The 16,571-nt window shown below is 51.7% G+C and overlaps 5 protein-coding genes across 5 annotated transcripts; 2 read left to right on the top strand and 3 right to left on the bottom strand.

Moving 5' to 3' along the window:
• Positions 1-173: 173 nt before the first annotated feature.
• J4E88_001958 (uncharacterized protein) lies at positions 174-1,889 on the bottom strand (the record flags this gene model as incomplete). Its single annotated transcript, XM_049395625.1, has 1 exon — positions 174-1,889. The coding sequence occupies one exon, from the start codon at positions 1,887-1,889 to the stop codon at positions 174-176; it is 1,716 nt and encodes a 571-aa protein (XP_049259489.1).
• A 466-nt stretch (positions 1,890-2,355) lies between these two features.
• Positions 2,356-3,321, bottom strand: J4E88_001957 (uncharacterized protein; the record flags this gene model as incomplete). The annotated part of the gene is made up of 2 exons (XM_049395624.1): positions 2,356-2,361; positions 2,410-3,321. 2 exons carry the CDS (start codon positions 3,319-3,321, stop codon positions 2,356-2,358), a joined length of 918 nt encoding a protein of 305 aa, XP_049259488.1.
• A 427-nt stretch (positions 3,322-3,748) lies between these two features.
• J4E88_001956 (uncharacterized protein) lies at positions 3,749-4,381 on the bottom strand (the record flags this gene model as incomplete). Its single annotated transcript, XM_049395623.1, has 1 exon — positions 3,749-4,381. The coding sequence occupies one exon, from the start codon at positions 4,379-4,381 to the stop codon at positions 3,749-3,751; it is 633 nt and encodes a 210-aa protein (XP_049259487.1).
• Positions 4,382-7,679: 3,298 nt separating this feature from the next.
• Positions 7,680-8,691, top strand: J4E88_001955 (uncharacterized protein; the record flags this gene model as incomplete). The annotated part of the gene is made up of 3 exons (XM_049395622.1): positions 7,680-7,683; positions 7,753-8,359; positions 8,427-8,691. 3 exons carry the CDS (start codon positions 7,680-7,682, stop codon positions 8,689-8,691), a joined length of 876 nt encoding a protein of 291 aa, XP_049259486.1.
• Positions 8,692-11,758: 3,067 nt separating this feature from the next.
• Positions 11,759-12,520, top strand: J4E88_001954 (uncharacterized protein; the record flags this gene model as incomplete). Its single annotated transcript, XM_049395621.1, has 1 exon — positions 11,759-12,520. The coding sequence occupies one exon, from the start codon at positions 11,759-11,761 to the stop codon at positions 12,518-12,520; it is 762 nt and encodes a 253-aa protein (XP_049259485.1).
• Between the last annotated feature and the right edge of the window lie 4,051 nt (positions 12,521-16,571).

Genomic DNA, 16,571 nt, shown 5'->3' with positions numbered 1-16,571 from the left:
ACCTGATAACCCAATTGACTGGTCGCCAGTTTGGTGTGATTGAGTGTAATATACAAATGGTAAAGCCTCCAAATAGGTCAACTCCACAACATGCTCAAACACATTCGTCCCATCATCATGTACCCGTACTCCTGAGCTCACTCTGATTCTCAAACACCCAAACCCAAGCATCCTCAAACCGACGCCCTAGCACCACCCCTCGGCTTCTTCCTATCATGATCCACAATGCCCCTCTTCCGATGGTTCTGCGCCGTCTTCCACCGGACATACAGCATAATCATGTCCTTCAGCCCAACAAACATACATCCACCCACCACACTCCTGCCCCAGCGCGTCTGCAGAAACCCAGTTGGTTTACCCACACCACCGGCCTTGCCGCCAGTATTGATCCAGCCGCCGAGCCAAGATGTCGCGGGTGCGCCGGTAGGAGGTGTAACCCAGGAGCTGGGTAAGCTGAGTCTGAGAATCTCGCCCATGGCGGCGGCGATGGTGGGGAAGATGAGGGCGCCGAGGATCGTGTCGGCGAGGGAGGTTGTGGAGAAAGTTACGCCGCGTTCGCGTCGAACACGTCGGGGTCGGGGTGCGGCGGGCTGCATGGGGATGTTGGGTGGAGGTGCTGCGTGTTGCTGAGGTTCGACATCGACGAGATCAGGCATCTCGGCGTCGTCCTGATCGTCTTGCGGTGGCGCGTCGATGGGTCCTGCTAGGCCTCGCGCGACGGGTACGGGGGGATGTTCGTGCGCGTCGTCGTCATCGTCGTCATCGTCGTTGTTGTCCGCGTCGCCATTGTTGTTCCAGTCTGCGAAGATGTCGAAGTCGAGCTCTATCTCTACTTCTTCTATCACATCCTCGTCGCCGACATGGTCATGGTCATGGTCGTGATCATGTTGTACCTGAGTATCTGCGATTATGTCCTCGCCAGCTCGGGGCTGGATCTCCTTCAGCCACTGCTGCTCTCGTGGTAACCACACACGCTCGTAGTATGCGTTGTAGAATCCTCGAAGATATGGTAGGGCGGCAAAGGTGAAAGCGGCGCTCGGTGGCCACTGCAGCTGTAGCATGTCATCGCCTGGTTGTCCGGAGCTGACGAAGAAGATGAGCGGGAGGAAGGGTAGGAAGGAGTCGGCGAATGACGTTCGGCTTGCGACCAAAACTGTCGGAATCAACGGCAGTCCCAGGTCCAACCTCCAGTGCTGCCTCAGATGTTCCAGCCACTGCAATGTGACCGAGTTCACCGACCGACTCGGGGTCTCGTAGAGCGGGCCGAGAATTTGTAGCGCATCCTGGGTGCCAAAAATCTGGTATATCGTCGCCGTCCCGGATAGCGTCAGTGTCGAGTAGAGCGCTGTGCCGGTGACGAGTGCGAAGCCCGGAAGCAAGAGGTTACCCGTAAGCTTCTCGACGCCCCGAACCATGTCCACCACATAGCTCCTCGGTCGCTCTATCCTGATCTCGCTCTTGCACTGGGGACATAATATCTGGCCTGCTGCTTTACCAGCCCGTCGCCGTGAGCTGGGCGCCTCCATATCCGCTATCCAGTCTAGCAAACACCTCTCGTGCGCCACTAGTGAGCAGGCGCAAGGCGACCTCCACTCCGATGTCGTTTCGTCGTCTTCCGTCTCGTCGTTGAAGCAGATCCAGCATCTTCGCGGTTCGTCGTCTTCTTCTAATTGTGGCGCGGTGGTCTGTGTGGGTACCTCGGTCTGTTCGTGCGGCGTAGAAGAGGCTGACTGTGTAGATGGCGTATTGAGTAGCAACGTCTGCGAATCTACCGACTGGCCGGAGAAGCTGTTCGTCCGTTCTGTTTGCTCTTGCTGTGAGGACGATGATTCGGCAGGAGGTGCGGGTCTATGTTGCGACGCGGGGCGCTGAGGCGGAAGAGACGCCATGAGGGCTGAATGTGTGCGAAGAGGATCGGGAAGGCGCGTGATCGATCGAACAGGAAGAATATAGATTATGGCTCTGCTCGCTGGAACATATGGCACGAGACAGTAAGTGCGGTCAGGTTGTTGCGAGAACGGGTGCGAGGGTTGAACTGCGGCTCGGTGTTTGTTGATTAAAGTTGCCGAAAGATCTACAAGACGTCACTAACTCCCTGTCACCTGTACAGTAGCGTGCCAAGACAAAGCACGTGCATACAACTTCATCTTCCCTCCATCGTGCTGTCAGAAGCCTACATCAGTATGAAAAGCGACAATCAACCACATACCAAGGCAATGTAGACTTCTTGGGGTAAATGTTTCATTGTTACAAAACAGAAGTGCAATACAAGATCATCCACCAATTCATCCTATCTCCCTCCGGAGCCTTCTCGGTTCCCTACACAGCCACATATCCTTCACCATCTCATCACCCCTAGAACTATACGTGTCAGCAAGCATTCTTAGATCGACACATAACAGTACTTACAGGCGGATACATCCCCCTCAAATGAGGCGGCGGAACCGGTCCCCAGACCCACGTCGGCGCCTGGCCCGGTTGAGGCACTCCCAAGTACTGCGGCACATGACCTCCTGGCAGACCTTGAGGCACTACGTCCCCGCCCATCGCGAACCCGTAAGGGTGCGGAGCGACGACATTACCAGCCACCTGGCTGTTCTGACGCCCGTGACGCTGTTGTGTGCGCCCGGCTCCACTGTTCTGGCGCCGATGGCGAGACATCCGCTTGGTAAGCTTTTTCAGCTCTTTCAGCTGGCCGTTGACGAGATGGCGGTGCTTTAGCGTGTTGGGTGAGTCGGTAAAGGATGGGTCCGCGACATCTGGGATGTTAGGGTCTTGGTTGGAGCCGTTTTCGTGATATGGCGAGCCCACTTCTTGCATTTCGTGGGGGTCGTGGGCGGAGCGGGTTTCGAAGGGCTCTGCGGCTGCGGGAGAAGCGTGGGGAGCTGGTGCTGGCGAGTTCTCTTGCTGAGCTCGAGCGGTTCGGCGAGTAGGTCTTGGTGGGTCCAGACGCCAGTGTGATGTGATGCTGTCGACGTCCGAGAGGCTTCGGAAGCTATGGTATGAGCCGACCTCGTCATCGTCCCCCTCTTGGTTTTGTCCTCCAGCCGCAACATTCTCTTCCTCAGCGCCCTTGACCCAGCCTGTCCCCTCTACGTACGCCAATTCGTAATGCGGGATAGCAGGATACGAACATACCTCTTGATCCACCTGATCGCCATCTGCCTTGAGACACTCTCCACAGTCTGCGCGGGGTTCAACGAGCACGCACTTATTGTGATACTCCAACGTTCCAGGGCAGTTGAGATGGGCGCAGTGGACGGAACCGATGTAGTGCTCGCGGGGGCCGTCGTTGTGCGTTACGAACCACATGATACACATGGTAGCGATTGGTAGTGGAGTGGAAACGGAAGAATGTGAGATGCGATTGCTGATGCCAACTGGAAGCGACAGGAAGCGGTTGTTAAGGACGATTGCGTTCAAGGTCAATTGAGGAGACAAGCTGTGTTGTTGACGGGGTGGTCAGGCGTAGCAACGGAGAGAATAGCTGCACGGACCAATCGCGTAGCGCGATGTAGCGGACAGCAAACGAAGAGATCAAGGGAGACGCGTCGGGCTGTCGCGTTTGCAGTAGCGGAATCGAGCTTTTGAGATCAAGTTTTACTGGCGGCTGCTAGAGATCATTGCGCTGGCCGATGGAAAGTTGACAATGGGTAGGATATAGAAAACAACGGATGGACGGTTCAAGTTTGGATGAAGTGAAAGCAGTGAGAACTATACCACCGAACACATAAGATCGATCGTCGTCTTACCATCCCTCAATCGTGAAGTCAAATACTCTGTCCCCTTTACCCTTCTCAATCGGTTTTGCGTCGCCGTCATACAGCGTCCTCTCGAAATACGTCACCTTGCCCTCCTTGTCGCAAAGCACTACGATATTCTTCTGGGTACCATAACACCCACTCGTAGCATCCACCGCCTTCGCCTTGACCAAGTCGCCTATCTCATGCGCAGGCATCTTGTGCTCTTCCAGATGGTCTCTTCCGATGGCCGGTATAAAGATGCTGTGACGGAGCTGGTTGAGATACATGTCCCATTCTTCATTCTCTTTCTGTCGGGGCATGGTGTCCGTGGTCAGGATGTCAAGAAGGCGATTGATAAGCTGGTCGCGAGATTCATTCGCGGCGACGGATTCAGCGATAGCGGTGCGCGTCCAGGCTTCTCCGTTTGTTACCTTGGGCCAGCTGCGGTCACTGTAGGCGGCGTTGCTGAGAGCTCGGGTTTCGTTTGGCGCTTGCAGGAGATGAACCACACCATGAACATCTGGAGTGCGGTTGCTCACGATTGCTAGGCCTCTTCCTTCTTCTTTGACGACATCCTGGATGAATCCATAGCAGAGCGAGAAACCTCCTACACCTTCAACACCATCCTCTTCAATCATTCGTTTCGCGAAAACTTCTGTGCTTTCCCCTTTCTTTGGGTCAATCTTCAGCCAAGCGTTTGGAATTAATCCTCTGCTTCGCGCTCCTTCAACGATGGTTTGGTCTTCTTCACGGTAGTTGGTCAATACTGCGATACGGCCTTGACGAGTTACACCTAGCCAGGTGCCATGAGCAGGCCGGTGTAGATCATAGCCTCCTAGGACTTGAGTATCTGGCGATGGCCACCATGTCGCCTCTGCCGTTGGACGGTGAAGATACTCCTGGTCTGCGTTAGTCGTGGGAGAGAAACACTGAAGCCTAACAAACGTACGTCTCGATTGTTGAGTAGAATGAACGGGTAGTCTGGGTGCGCGGTCGTAAGTATAGCGATGCACATGATGATGGATGTATTCTGGTTGTAAGAGGGTTTGTGAGTTGAAGTGTGACAACGCGGTGTTCTGTGGCGTTGAAGTTTCGGGGAACGACGGGATAAGCGCAAAGTTTACCGAAGTGCAGTGTGAGCGGTGTGAATGGATGCCAACGAGTGCTTAAACGTTCAATTTTATACGTGGTTCCAACCGTACAGGATGTGGACTGAGGTAGGACGACACATGGCGAGACAAAGGTTCACCGGAGGCGGAATCTGATGTCCCTGTGACATAAGGAGAGTGCGACCTCGGGCCCGCGATGGAGAAGGCGGCGTCACTTTACTTAATATTGACTTGTCGCACTTGCGTTAGCATGCTGTTGACTGCGAGGTACTCAACAGCTGTGTGAGCCGTCGTTCTCTAGAGATGTCGCACAGCATGACTGTTCCTGCAGCGGAGTGACACGGCAATCATTCACGTGCCAGCGGCAGAACCCCGGCCCATCTCGAGCTCGGATCCCTGCCAAACGTCACAGCCCCGGTTACACCTGCCTCTGCGTCAGCCCTATCTCTTGCACCAAACTTCGCAATACCCAGGAATTGAACGACAAGCTCCTCATACACTGCATAATTCTTCCAAGTAAAGGAAACTATAATGGCAGCCAACTTTGCCCCATACCAAGACATCCCCGAATCGTCACGCGCGCTCTCTCCACCGCCCGTCCACTCGCCGAGGACATCTATCGACCGCACACGTAACATCACATCGCCCACCACACGCGCATACGAACAGCATGACTACTTCCAAGGTCAATCGCCTATATCGCCGCCCGCGGAACCCGATACAGAGCGCATAGCATGGGATCAGCCTTCGCGGAGCACAGGCTTTGGCCGTTCGCGCGAGGATGTCGATATGTTCACAACGTCTTTAGGCTGGCGACTAGACTATGAAGCGTGCCTGGCATATCTTCTACTACCACCCGCGGGCGGTGTGTTACTGCTGGTTCTAGAGCACCAAAGCGACTATGTTCGGTTCCATGCCTGGCAAAGCAGCTTGCTGTTCGCCTTCGTCTTTGTGGTGCACATCATATTCAGCTGGTCGAGCTTTATCTCCTGGGTGCTATTCATCGGAGATTTGGCGGTGATAGGGTGGTTGACTTGGAGGGCATATTTGGATGGTGGGTCCAAGGTGTGAAAGCTAGAATGGAGCCAGTCGCTAACATGTGGACAGCCGCAACGCTCGATCGATACGAAGTACCCTTCTTTGGCCCGCTGGCCAGCTCGATACTCGACGACGAATAGGGTGGCATGTGGAGACGGAGGATAATGTCGATATGAGCAAGCATGGCGTTTACGGAGTTTCTGACAGCGACGATCTTCAGTCAGCTTGGAGTGACATAGACTTTCACAACGCGATATTGGTTTCCTGATAGTCTAACGATTGTCATTCTTGAATCCAATGCGTAAAAAGGTCAGCTAGGGAACACGTCAACCCTAGTGCAACCTCTTCAGTGTCAACTAAACCACATGTTCGTGTTCGTAGTCTATACTGCAAACAGGGTGCTCTAGCGGCGTATAATCACCTACGTTCGAAGATACTCTTCACTTCCATTGAAGCCACGTTGATCAAACGACATCACCCTACCACGATCAATCGATGAGTTTCGGTGGGCAGTGTCTTCCTGGAAAGATACCAGCGCTCATCATCGAAGCATGTCAACCGAGCTAAACCTGGAAAGTACGCTTTCGCGCTGCAGAGAAAACTGTAAGTAAGACCCGCAACAACGAAACTTCTTCCTACTCTGTGCTATCACGTGGTAAACGTAAACTAACCAGACGCAAAGGGAAATGATGGAGTACAGCGATCGAGAACACCATCATCTATTTCTTGCCTACTACGTTGTTGTCGTGGTAGAAGGCCTGCTTGCTAGCGCGCTATTTCTAGCTTTCACTGCAACACGGAAATCGGGTTTAGTGCCTATCCGACTAGCCAATAGGCCTCCGATAGATCGCATCCCTCGCTAAGCTTGCTGTCTGCGCCGCAGCCAAGCAATATCAACAAACTACAGCAGCGGTGCAGCATGCACCAACGAGCAGCCTATCATAATGTCGATCTTATGTCACAGGTTCGGCCTTCAAAAGAATGTCCCAAGAGCTGCCGCATTCCCGTCTTTACAGCTTATACGCGGTCGGTTCTCCAGCGGTCATAACTACGCCAAACGCGCTTCCAACGGCGATTACGAGAAGTTTTATCGCTATGACAGCGGACGCTGGCTCTGGGACGAAGAAGAACAGCTACGCAAACGATACAACAAATTCGATGTTCCCAAACTACAGAAGCTCGCCGCCAGATACGCGCGTGCAGGCTCTTGCTCGTCAATGGTCAAGATTGCGGAGGACGGACTAAGCAGAGTCTTTCGACTTGTCATGAACAACGGCAAAGTTGTCATCGCACGCCTGCCCTATCCCCATCTTGGACAAAGTCGTTGGTCAGCGGGTTCGGAAGCTGCTACCATTACTTTCGTACGTGGACTTTGCATTACGGTCAACATTAAAGAAGCCGACTGATAATTTTGGTTCCTCAGGCTAGTAGAGTCCTTGGTATTCCAACGCCTCACGTATTGAAATGGGCTAGCCCTCCACGTAGTCCAATAGGACCTGAATTTATTCTGACGGTAGAAGCGAAGGGTTCTCAACTCAGCGAGATCTGGGGCGAACTCGGATTTGAATCCAAACGCAAGATCGTGAACCAGGTCATCGAAATACAAAGGAAACTCTTGTCAACGCCATTCACGCAGTGTGGTAGTCTGTGTTTTGCGCGCAAGTCTGTAAGGCGGACAAGTGCTGAAGTAGTAGCAGACTTTCCAGAGGGGCTGAAGGAAGGGTTGAAGAGAAGGTTCGCCGTAGGGCCGACTTCTCAGCCAGATTTCTGGACCGGAGAGAGGATGGTGATGAGTATTGATCGTGGTCCTTGTAGGTCGCCTTCGACAGGATAACACTGTGAGCTCTACTGACCCGTACCAGGGACTCATCCTTCTGACTACCTCAAAGCGATAGCCAAGCGAGAGATCGCCTGGCTAGAGAGTCACGCCACATCCGAGCTACTGCAGCATCCTCTGGACAATCGATCAAGAGCCCAAAAGAGTCCAGCAGCTCATGTCAAACTCTACAAGAAGTTCCTCGAGATCGCTGATCACATCCTACCCCAAGGCGAACTGAGCAAGCCTGTGCTCTGGCACTGTGATCTCCGCCCCGCCAACATCTTCGTCAAGAATGACCGCATAACCAGCATAGTCAACTGGCAGCACGCCTGGGTCGGCCCGCTCTTCATGCAAGCGAGACACCCACAGCTAGTAGCATATGACGGCGAGATGATGTTGCACCTTCCTGATCGCTGCGAACAGCCGGACAAAGAGCGCGACCATGAAGAGAAGAAGCGACTGCAAGATCAAGTTGAGCGCTCGCTCATCCTTCGTCACTATGAGCGCGGGATACGGAAAGCAAGTCCGCTAATGAACGAGATTATGAGTCTACCCCATGGACAGACAAGACATGACTTGGTCACCTTCGCTGAGAACACTTGGAACGGGGATATCATACCATTCAGAAAGAGCTTGGCACTTGTAACCCGGTATGTTGCGATCTCAAAATTTACCTTTCGGGCTCTCGTTCTAGCATCTAACTTATTGGTTTGACAGAAAATGGAAAAAGATCATCGGCCCTATGCCATGTCCAGTATCCTTTACGCAAAAGCAAGTCAACGCGCATCTTCGTGAGGGCGAGGGCTGGATGAAACACGCAGACTTCTGGGAGTCAAAGCAGGGTCTCATCACCCGCGATGGGTGGACGACCAATGAGCTGTATGAATCGCTCAAAAAGCAGTATGAGGAGTACACTACCCGTAAGGCTAGTCGAAAGGGGGTGAATCCATTGAGAAATTTAGTCTGGAGAGACGGATTGTAGTAAGTGCAAATCGAACCTCAGCCGAGAGTGTATCGATCTTGTAATTAGACGTACATCAAAGTCGTACTCTGGTTCCGTTACCTCCATCCCATAGTATACTTAATGACCCACCGCAACGAGCGACTCACAACTTCCAAAATCTATATGTACCTATCTAATCAGGTCCTCTCGAAAAGAGAAGTATCGTCAACACAAGAGCTAGATGTACATCATCAAAAGTGGAAAAATCACAGGACTGTGGTACGCAGCTCTCATTCGCACAAAGTCAATGCAGGCATACTAGATCTCCACACCGACGTCGTCCCTTCGTATGTCACTCGCTCACAGCACGGCATCAACGACCGATTGAACTGAATGATCTCATAGAGAAACGCCGATGAGAAGATCGCAGTACAAGACTGCTGGTCGTTTGATAGATCAACACTACATCCATTGATCGTATGAGTGCGCCATTCGTCAAAGATCTCGTGTCCATAGCTGACTAACAACGGGATCCTGACGGGGGATATTCGAAGTCGTCCACGGTATGAGCGGCAAAGAACGCGAATCTTCAATGTGAGACGCGAGTCATTGTAGTCTGGCTCATACAAAGCAAGCAATTTCTCGCTGCTTCTGAATGTTTCCGGGTCCGTAGTCACCGGAAGGGTAATCCGAGCATATTCCCGACGCGAGTTGAGGAGACAAAGCGGGGTCGTGAGTTCGGTTTGAACACCCAAAACGTGTGCCACTATGCCTATGGAACATAGGCAGAATGAGCGTCTACAGCTATTCAGGACATTTTCGGCGACTTCTAGATCCGTGACACTATAATCAACAGTCACATCCGAGCCTTCGCCACATAGAGAAAGCAGCGAAAATACGCGATCGCGAACGACGCACGACTTCTTGGCTTTAAATCGGTCCATTAGGTATATCAGACTTCTGCCCCGGAGTTCATGTGTCGTGCGTGGATCCAGTGCTCCAATGCGGTCATCACAGATATAATTGAGGTCGAAAGAGAGTGAACTTGCTGCTAAGCTCACTGCTCCAGCCATGAACGTGATTTGACGGGCAAGCGCGACTTCTTGAGTGATCCAGGCACGATCCCAATAATCAGCGAAACAGAATTGGCGGTATGCATCCAGGTACGCGGCCGAGATCTTCCCTTCGTTGTTATGGCCTTGTGGGCCTGAATTGTCAATCATCGCTCGTGCATCTCTTTCTGTAATTCCCATTAATTTTCTCCGTTTTCTCAACTTTCGTGGACCTTGCGTCGATGCCCCTTCATTTTTCACATCTTTCGAGGTCTCTAAAAAGAGGACAACCCCGTTGTGGGTACCAAGCCACGCTATAACCTGTGCCGCCCCCGCAAATATGTCTCCCATCTGTTTAACCTGATGATTTCTCTCGATACCATTGCTCTGGTCTATACAGATAGCATCTATCCAGAACCAGTGGGAGTGGCACTCCTTGTGCTGCCACGCCACTCTCAAAAAGCTGTATAGGTTCTGTCGAACGCGGAACCGTTGGCCATTTACCAGAATCCAGTGGTGGCAATCATTGTCACCCCAGACGTATGACAGGCAGCGGTAAGTGCTCTTAGTTGAAGCGTGTTGGAGCTGGCATTGGATTACGTCATCTGACGACCTTGGTGGATGGATGCGAACCAGACGGATAGAAGGCTCGCGGTAGTCAAGAGGTGTGTAGGCAAACTCCGCTTGGTATCTGGTGGAGGGCGTGTGACTATGATTGGTCACCGACGACATGGCCCCTGGATTCATCGCGATGTGGACGGATTGAAATGAAACCTTGGTAGACGTGCTGCTACTTAGTTTTAGTTAAGGTATAAGTATCTTGAAAGATGAGGGCGCGAGAGCGCCTATTTGATCAGGCTCCAGAAAGTGGCTGCTTGCTGTAGGCATCATGCGGAGCGGGGCAGTGCAGGTTGCTGGACGCCCATAACTAGAGCCTGCTTGCCCATTGTCCTATCAGTCTCGTCCATCATTGTTGTGGCCTAAACTTCTTTTCCGATCCGGGCGACTCTGGAATGCGAAAACCTGCGAAGATCGGTGGCTTCACAGTTGGTCGAAGGTGCGACGTATACCTATTCCCAGCTACCCAGATATTGTCAGGGTGTCATGACGGTTTGTTCGAGGCAGCAGCATACGCGAAGCAGGTCCCACAATGCATCGATAAGCGGCAAGAGCAGTCAATCCGTGTGTTCATGCGTATTTAAGAAGGTGAGGCGCTGGAAGGAGAACGCTTCGAAAGTCACCTGAGCACCGTGGACGGCTTCGACTCGGCCAAGGTTCGGCAACCTCGGCAGCCGCTCCTACTAACGCCGCCTAGCTCCATGCCGAAATGCATAGGTAATCATTCATCTCGACCTTAGTTCTCAGGAAGTAACATAGTTGCAGAGAAACCCCGCCTTGAAACATTGACATCGCGTGCGCGATAGCTATGCTGCAGCAGGTCACCGTACCCCCGCATACCGCCGAACAACAGGTGCGACGCCTGGTTCACGGAGGATTGTCCGCGATGTTCCCGAGGTCGCCTCTGCCTTACTATATGCGCTATCATGTATTGCTCGCCCTTTGCTATCTTGTGTTCCTCACGCCGAAATATGTCAGAACGTACAATCAAGAGAGAAATGGCTATAACCAGACAGCGCATCTCAAGAAAATGTTGCGTGGTAGACTAGCACATCTAGAATGCTCACTAAACATCGGTCCGGCTACCAGAAATCTCGAAGTTCACTAATCAGCTAATCATCCACCGGGCCATGCTTAGACCGACTGATCAGCCTGGGTGTTTCACCAGATTGCGCCCGTAATTCTCAGCACCGGACGAACAAACTGTCCTTCTGGCCAAATTGCATCATTCGAATCAGTCCTTTCCTCACCAGCACCAGCGCGCCAGAAAGAACCACAAGATTGTTAAGCATGCTCGGCCTCGGGGTTTATCACCTCTTCTATTTCAGGTCGGAGCCTACATAAGGAAGAAGTGTATCGTGTAAATCATAACTTTACAGCTCTCTACCAATTGCTAAACATTCGACATCATCACAGCAGCAACCACAAACCAAACAATGTCTTCACCCATTACCTATCTGATCACCGGAGCCAACCGCGGCATTGGCAAAGGCTTCACCCAAAGCCTGCTTCAACGCCCAAACACAACTGTGATTGCCGCAGTCCGAGACGTCGCCAAGTCCACCCCAACATTGGAGTCTTTGTCCAAGGCCTCGGGTTCTAAACTCATCGTCGTCAAGCTCGATTCATCCGCCGAAGCGGACCCCAAGAATGCTGTCGCTCAACTCCAGTCCGAGCACGGCATCACCTCTCTCGACATCGTGATTGCCAACGCCGGAATCGCGCACTCGGGAACAACCATCGCCAACACCTCATCCGAGGCACTCCGCGACCACTTTGCCGTCAACACAATCGGCCCTATCCTCCTCTTCCAGGCCGTCAAGCCGCTTCTCCAAGCCAGCAAGACCGGCAACCCCATCTTCCTCGCCATCTCCACGGTCATCGGCAGCATGGGCGCCCAGGCAGGTCTCGCTGGCTTCCCAGAGGTCTTCAGCCCGTATGGATCTAGCAAGGCCGCACTGAACTGGGCTGTGAACAGGATGCACTTCGAGGAGCCGTGGCTCACATCATACGTGACGCATCCTGGTTTGGTGGTGACGGATATGGGGAACACCATGGGTTCGCCTGAGGCGCTGAAGGCCGCGGGTGCCATTACTGTTGAGCAGAGTGTAGGCGGGGTTATAAGCACGCTGGATAAGGCTGAGAGGTCGATCTCGGGAACGTTCCAGAATTGGGATGGGACTACGCTGCCGTGGTAATGCCTAGAACTAAATAGTGTAGCGCAACATTATTAATGTCACGACCATATGTATAAATGGAACTAAGGCCAGTTGCTTCATCTTCGATGGACTTCTCTCGGAAAGCGATCTAAAAGGAGCGTAAACACCAACTTGCTGCACGTGTAGTGTGAGAAGCGATTGATATCTATAGTTTCATCACCTGTGGAAAGGGCTGATCAAAGGCTGTCAAGGCTTACTTATTGCATGTGAAACAACCGAAAGCTGTATGCAAATTTGCGGGGAGAGTCTAGCTCTGCAGATACAAAATCACAGCCAATTCTTATCAAGCCTTGGATCTAGTATTGTACTAAGGGTGAAGTTTCATAGTGTGCGTATTCTACTAACATTCGTCTTCCACTCAAAACGGCTGACACTACTTGACTGTAGCTCTAGACCAGAGCGCTGTTAGGCTGAACAAGGATTCAGTTGGAATATAGATGTAGTAGAGGATCCTCCAGGAATTCAGCCATTTCAGTCCCTTGAAAGCTGACTCGATCGCATGGTGTCGCCAAAGACGTATCACGAGTGACGAGGAAGCCGAAAGAGAAGCAGACCTTACACATATCTCCTAATCGAGTCAACGTACAGCAAGTGCGCGCTTCATACTCTGTTTCCTTCTTTGTAATCCCGTTATCTTCAACTACCGTCCATGAGCTAGGTCGGTTTGGAGACCCAGTCCACATGGTGATCTTCATCCTCAGAGTCAGAGTTGAGGAGCAGATATGTCTAGGATAGAGGACGACCGATGAACCGCCACGAGACGAGAATTGATGAACATACCCCGGTGTATGAGATCATTTTGTCTCGTTATAACCTAGAACTTGGTAGGGCTGAGAGTTATATTCCCGGAAAGGAAGGGCAGGGCCAGCAAAGAACGGCAGTAAAATGTAAGCAAAGGGCCGTTTATAGGGTTCCTGAATTGGACCGAAGAAGTTGCAGGATATCCGCTCTGGATCTAAGGCTGACGTTACGATTTGTACAGAGCACAAGCAGAACGACTGTTTGCAGCAATGAAGAATCCGTTCCATGAATGAATCAATTTGGCAGCCGTAGTCAACTTGGAGATCAGATCCATCACCACAAAGCGCCAGGAGCGAGTAGATACGATCGCGACGGTCATGGGACTTCTTCAAGTCAAATTGACGGATAAGAAAGATGAGGCTTCGACCTTTTAGTTTCTGCACCTCATGAGGTAGCATCTTTTCGATATGCTTGTAGTAATCGAACTCTTCAGTCTGAGGCAGTTCGAATTTCGATTCAACGTGACCGGCGCACAAAGTGATTCGACGTGCAAGTGCGACTTCTTGTGTGATCCACGCACGATCCCAGTAATCGGATGTGCAAAAGCGAATAGCCCCGTCGTATTCCATTGGTTTGAAGCCTCGTTTACCAAACCAGCCTTCTCCTTTCGAATAGCTCCTCCACGTCATATCTTTCTGGTTCAGACGCTGAAGATACATGGCGATGGATGTGTTGTCTCCGAGCCACGACAACACTTCCTTGGCACCAGAAAAGATCATGCCCATCTGTTGTACCTGCTGGTTTCGCTCGTGAACGTTGGTTTGATCAATGCACAGAGCATCAACCCACAACCATCGTTCTCGCAGTCGCTCTTTTTGCGTTGCAGCATCAAGAAAGCTGTGAAGATTACGTCGTACTCTCATGATCCTGTCGTTGATCATGATGTAGTGTTCGTCCCCTGGCTCACCCCAAACATAAGAAAGGCAGACGTACGAGTCGTCGATGGACGCTTGACGAATCTCGCACTTGATGTAACCTTGGGTACTTCTCGCCGCAAAAACGCGAATGAGGCGGATTAATGCTTTGCCATGACCGAGAGGAGTGTACGCGAATCTTCTGGCTGGGGGTTGCGCCGATTCGTTATGGGAGCTTGGTTGGACAGTGTTCAACATCGTCGAACGGTTCAGCGCTAGATACATGTAATACAACAAGCGAAGAAGTTTGCGCGATCATGAGTTGTAGATTGTGCGTGATCGAGGAATATAGAATGTTGGAACCTAGGGTGGTAAGTGATATAGCCCGCGAGTGGGGCAGTGCAGAGCTAGGTAGCTGCACGTAAGCTTCCTCTCATCCAATGATTCGTAGATATTATCGTTTTTTACCTCCGCGACTATTTTGCGCCAGGCAGACATCAAATCTGTGGTCTAAGCTGTGTATGCTCGGCCACGCTATCAATACTGCTGAACATGCCCGCAGTTAGCTGTTCACAAATACAAAGATGACCCTACTCGCTTCAGGTTCCCCATTCGCAAGTGTAACATGATGAGAAGAGTGTGCACTTGATGATGTTGTTAGGATGGTCGACGGACCACAATTAATTTTCATGGCTGGAAGAGTAGCTAGTAACCAACAGATGATATTGTCATTAGCTTAGTTTACCCGTGCGTGACGCGAACGACGCGAACAGAGCAGTCGCATCGCAGGGCCCTCATGAGACGACGCCGATTTTGTCCCTACATCAGCTACACGGGCACATAGCCCGCTGCGATAGTCTCGGTCAAGTTGGGCGAGTTTCACAAGGAAATCGAAAGAAAACCTCGCTTTATAGCTCTCTTTGTCGTTCGTCAATCGCAAGGAGCAGTCGTAGGGTCGCACGGTGAGCTCCGTGGATTCCAGCTCCAGGGAGCGTACTCTTCTACTCCATCGGCCAGCGAACCCGGGAACGTGAGCTACCTCGTCAAGCTTGACGAAAGTATACTCGTAGGACTCGCATATCCTGCCCAGATAGAGATGTATCGACAGTAGCTTACTAGAAGGCGATACTACCACGAAGCCTGGTAAATGAGATTGCTGTGTACCGTTGCAACTTGGATAGCAATCATAATATGATTCGCTTGAGCACGAGGCGCGGAGAAAGTCTTCCGAGACGATAGGTAGCGTCATCGTTGCAAACGATGAGAGCCTGTCGTTCCAAGCCACATCGCTCGGATCCGGGGACTTCAGTTGTAGAATGAATGCAACCAGGTTGGTGGCGCACAAGCAGAACGACTTCTTGCAACACCTTAAAATATGTTTAGCCACTGTGAGATCCGTAGCTTTGTAGTCGACCTGTAGATCTTTCCCTTCGCCGCAAAGCGCAAGTAGTGAATAGACACGATCTCGGCTGATATGTGCCTCCTTGAGCTTAAATCGGTTCATCAGATAGATAAGACTTCTACCCTTCCAGTCCATAGTAATAGATTGGTGGAGAAGTTCGAGTCGTCTAGGGTAGCTTTCCAAATTTGAAAGTACTGGGAATAATGAACCGTCCAGTTCGATATCAGCGGCCATGAGCGTTATCTCCCGTGCAAGCCCGAGCTCTTGCGTAATCCATGCCCGATCCCAGTACTCAGCAACGCAAAGATGGTGAAAGCCCAGCCCAGATTCAGGATGTCCCAAAGTCGGTTTCTTCTTATCTTTTGCGCACTTTTCGCTCATAGTACGTGGCCGCAGGTACTCCAAGTACTCGGCGATGCTGACGTCATCTCCCAGCCATGACACCACATTCTTCGCTCGGCTGAAAATCACACCCATTTGTTGTACCTGGTGATTGCGTTCGGAAGAGTCGTTCTGGTTGATGCAGAGGGCGTCGATCCAGATCCAAGCACGTGATAAATGTTTGATTCGTCTCGCCCGTGTGAGAAATCGATGTAGGTTGTGACGCACTTTAAAGGGTTTGCCGTCTATAAGAATGGTATAGCGTTCGTCATCACCGCCCCATACATATGAGAGACAGATATATGAGGCTTCTGTAGTAGCGTGTTTGATCTTGCATTGAACGTGACCGCCGGCGGACTTTTCGCTTAGGAGTCGTATGAGTCTGATTGAGGAAGTCTGTCGGTCCAAAGGCCGGTACTGAAAAGGACGAGACATGCGTATGCCAACGCTCGAACCCCAATTTTTCGGGAGGCTGCTGGTTTGTATGAAGTTCCGCGCGAAGAGAGAAGGTAGCGGAAATGTGAATCTGGTATTGCTGGGGGTTGGCGGGATTGGGGCGGTGCCAGAGTACGAGTGACGACAAATATGAGCA

The sequence above is a fragment of the Alternaria novae-zelandiae genome, assembly GCF_023758075.1.
Source record: "Alternaria novae-zelandiae strain BMP 2774 chromosome Unknown scaffold_2, whole genome shotgun sequence".
NCBI lineage: Eukaryota > Fungi > Ascomycota > Dothideomycetes > Pleosporales > Pleosporaceae > Alternaria > Alternaria novae-zelandiae.
The sequence above is the reverse complement of the archived record's forward strand: the minus strand, read 5'-3'. Positions and strand labels throughout refer to the sequence as shown.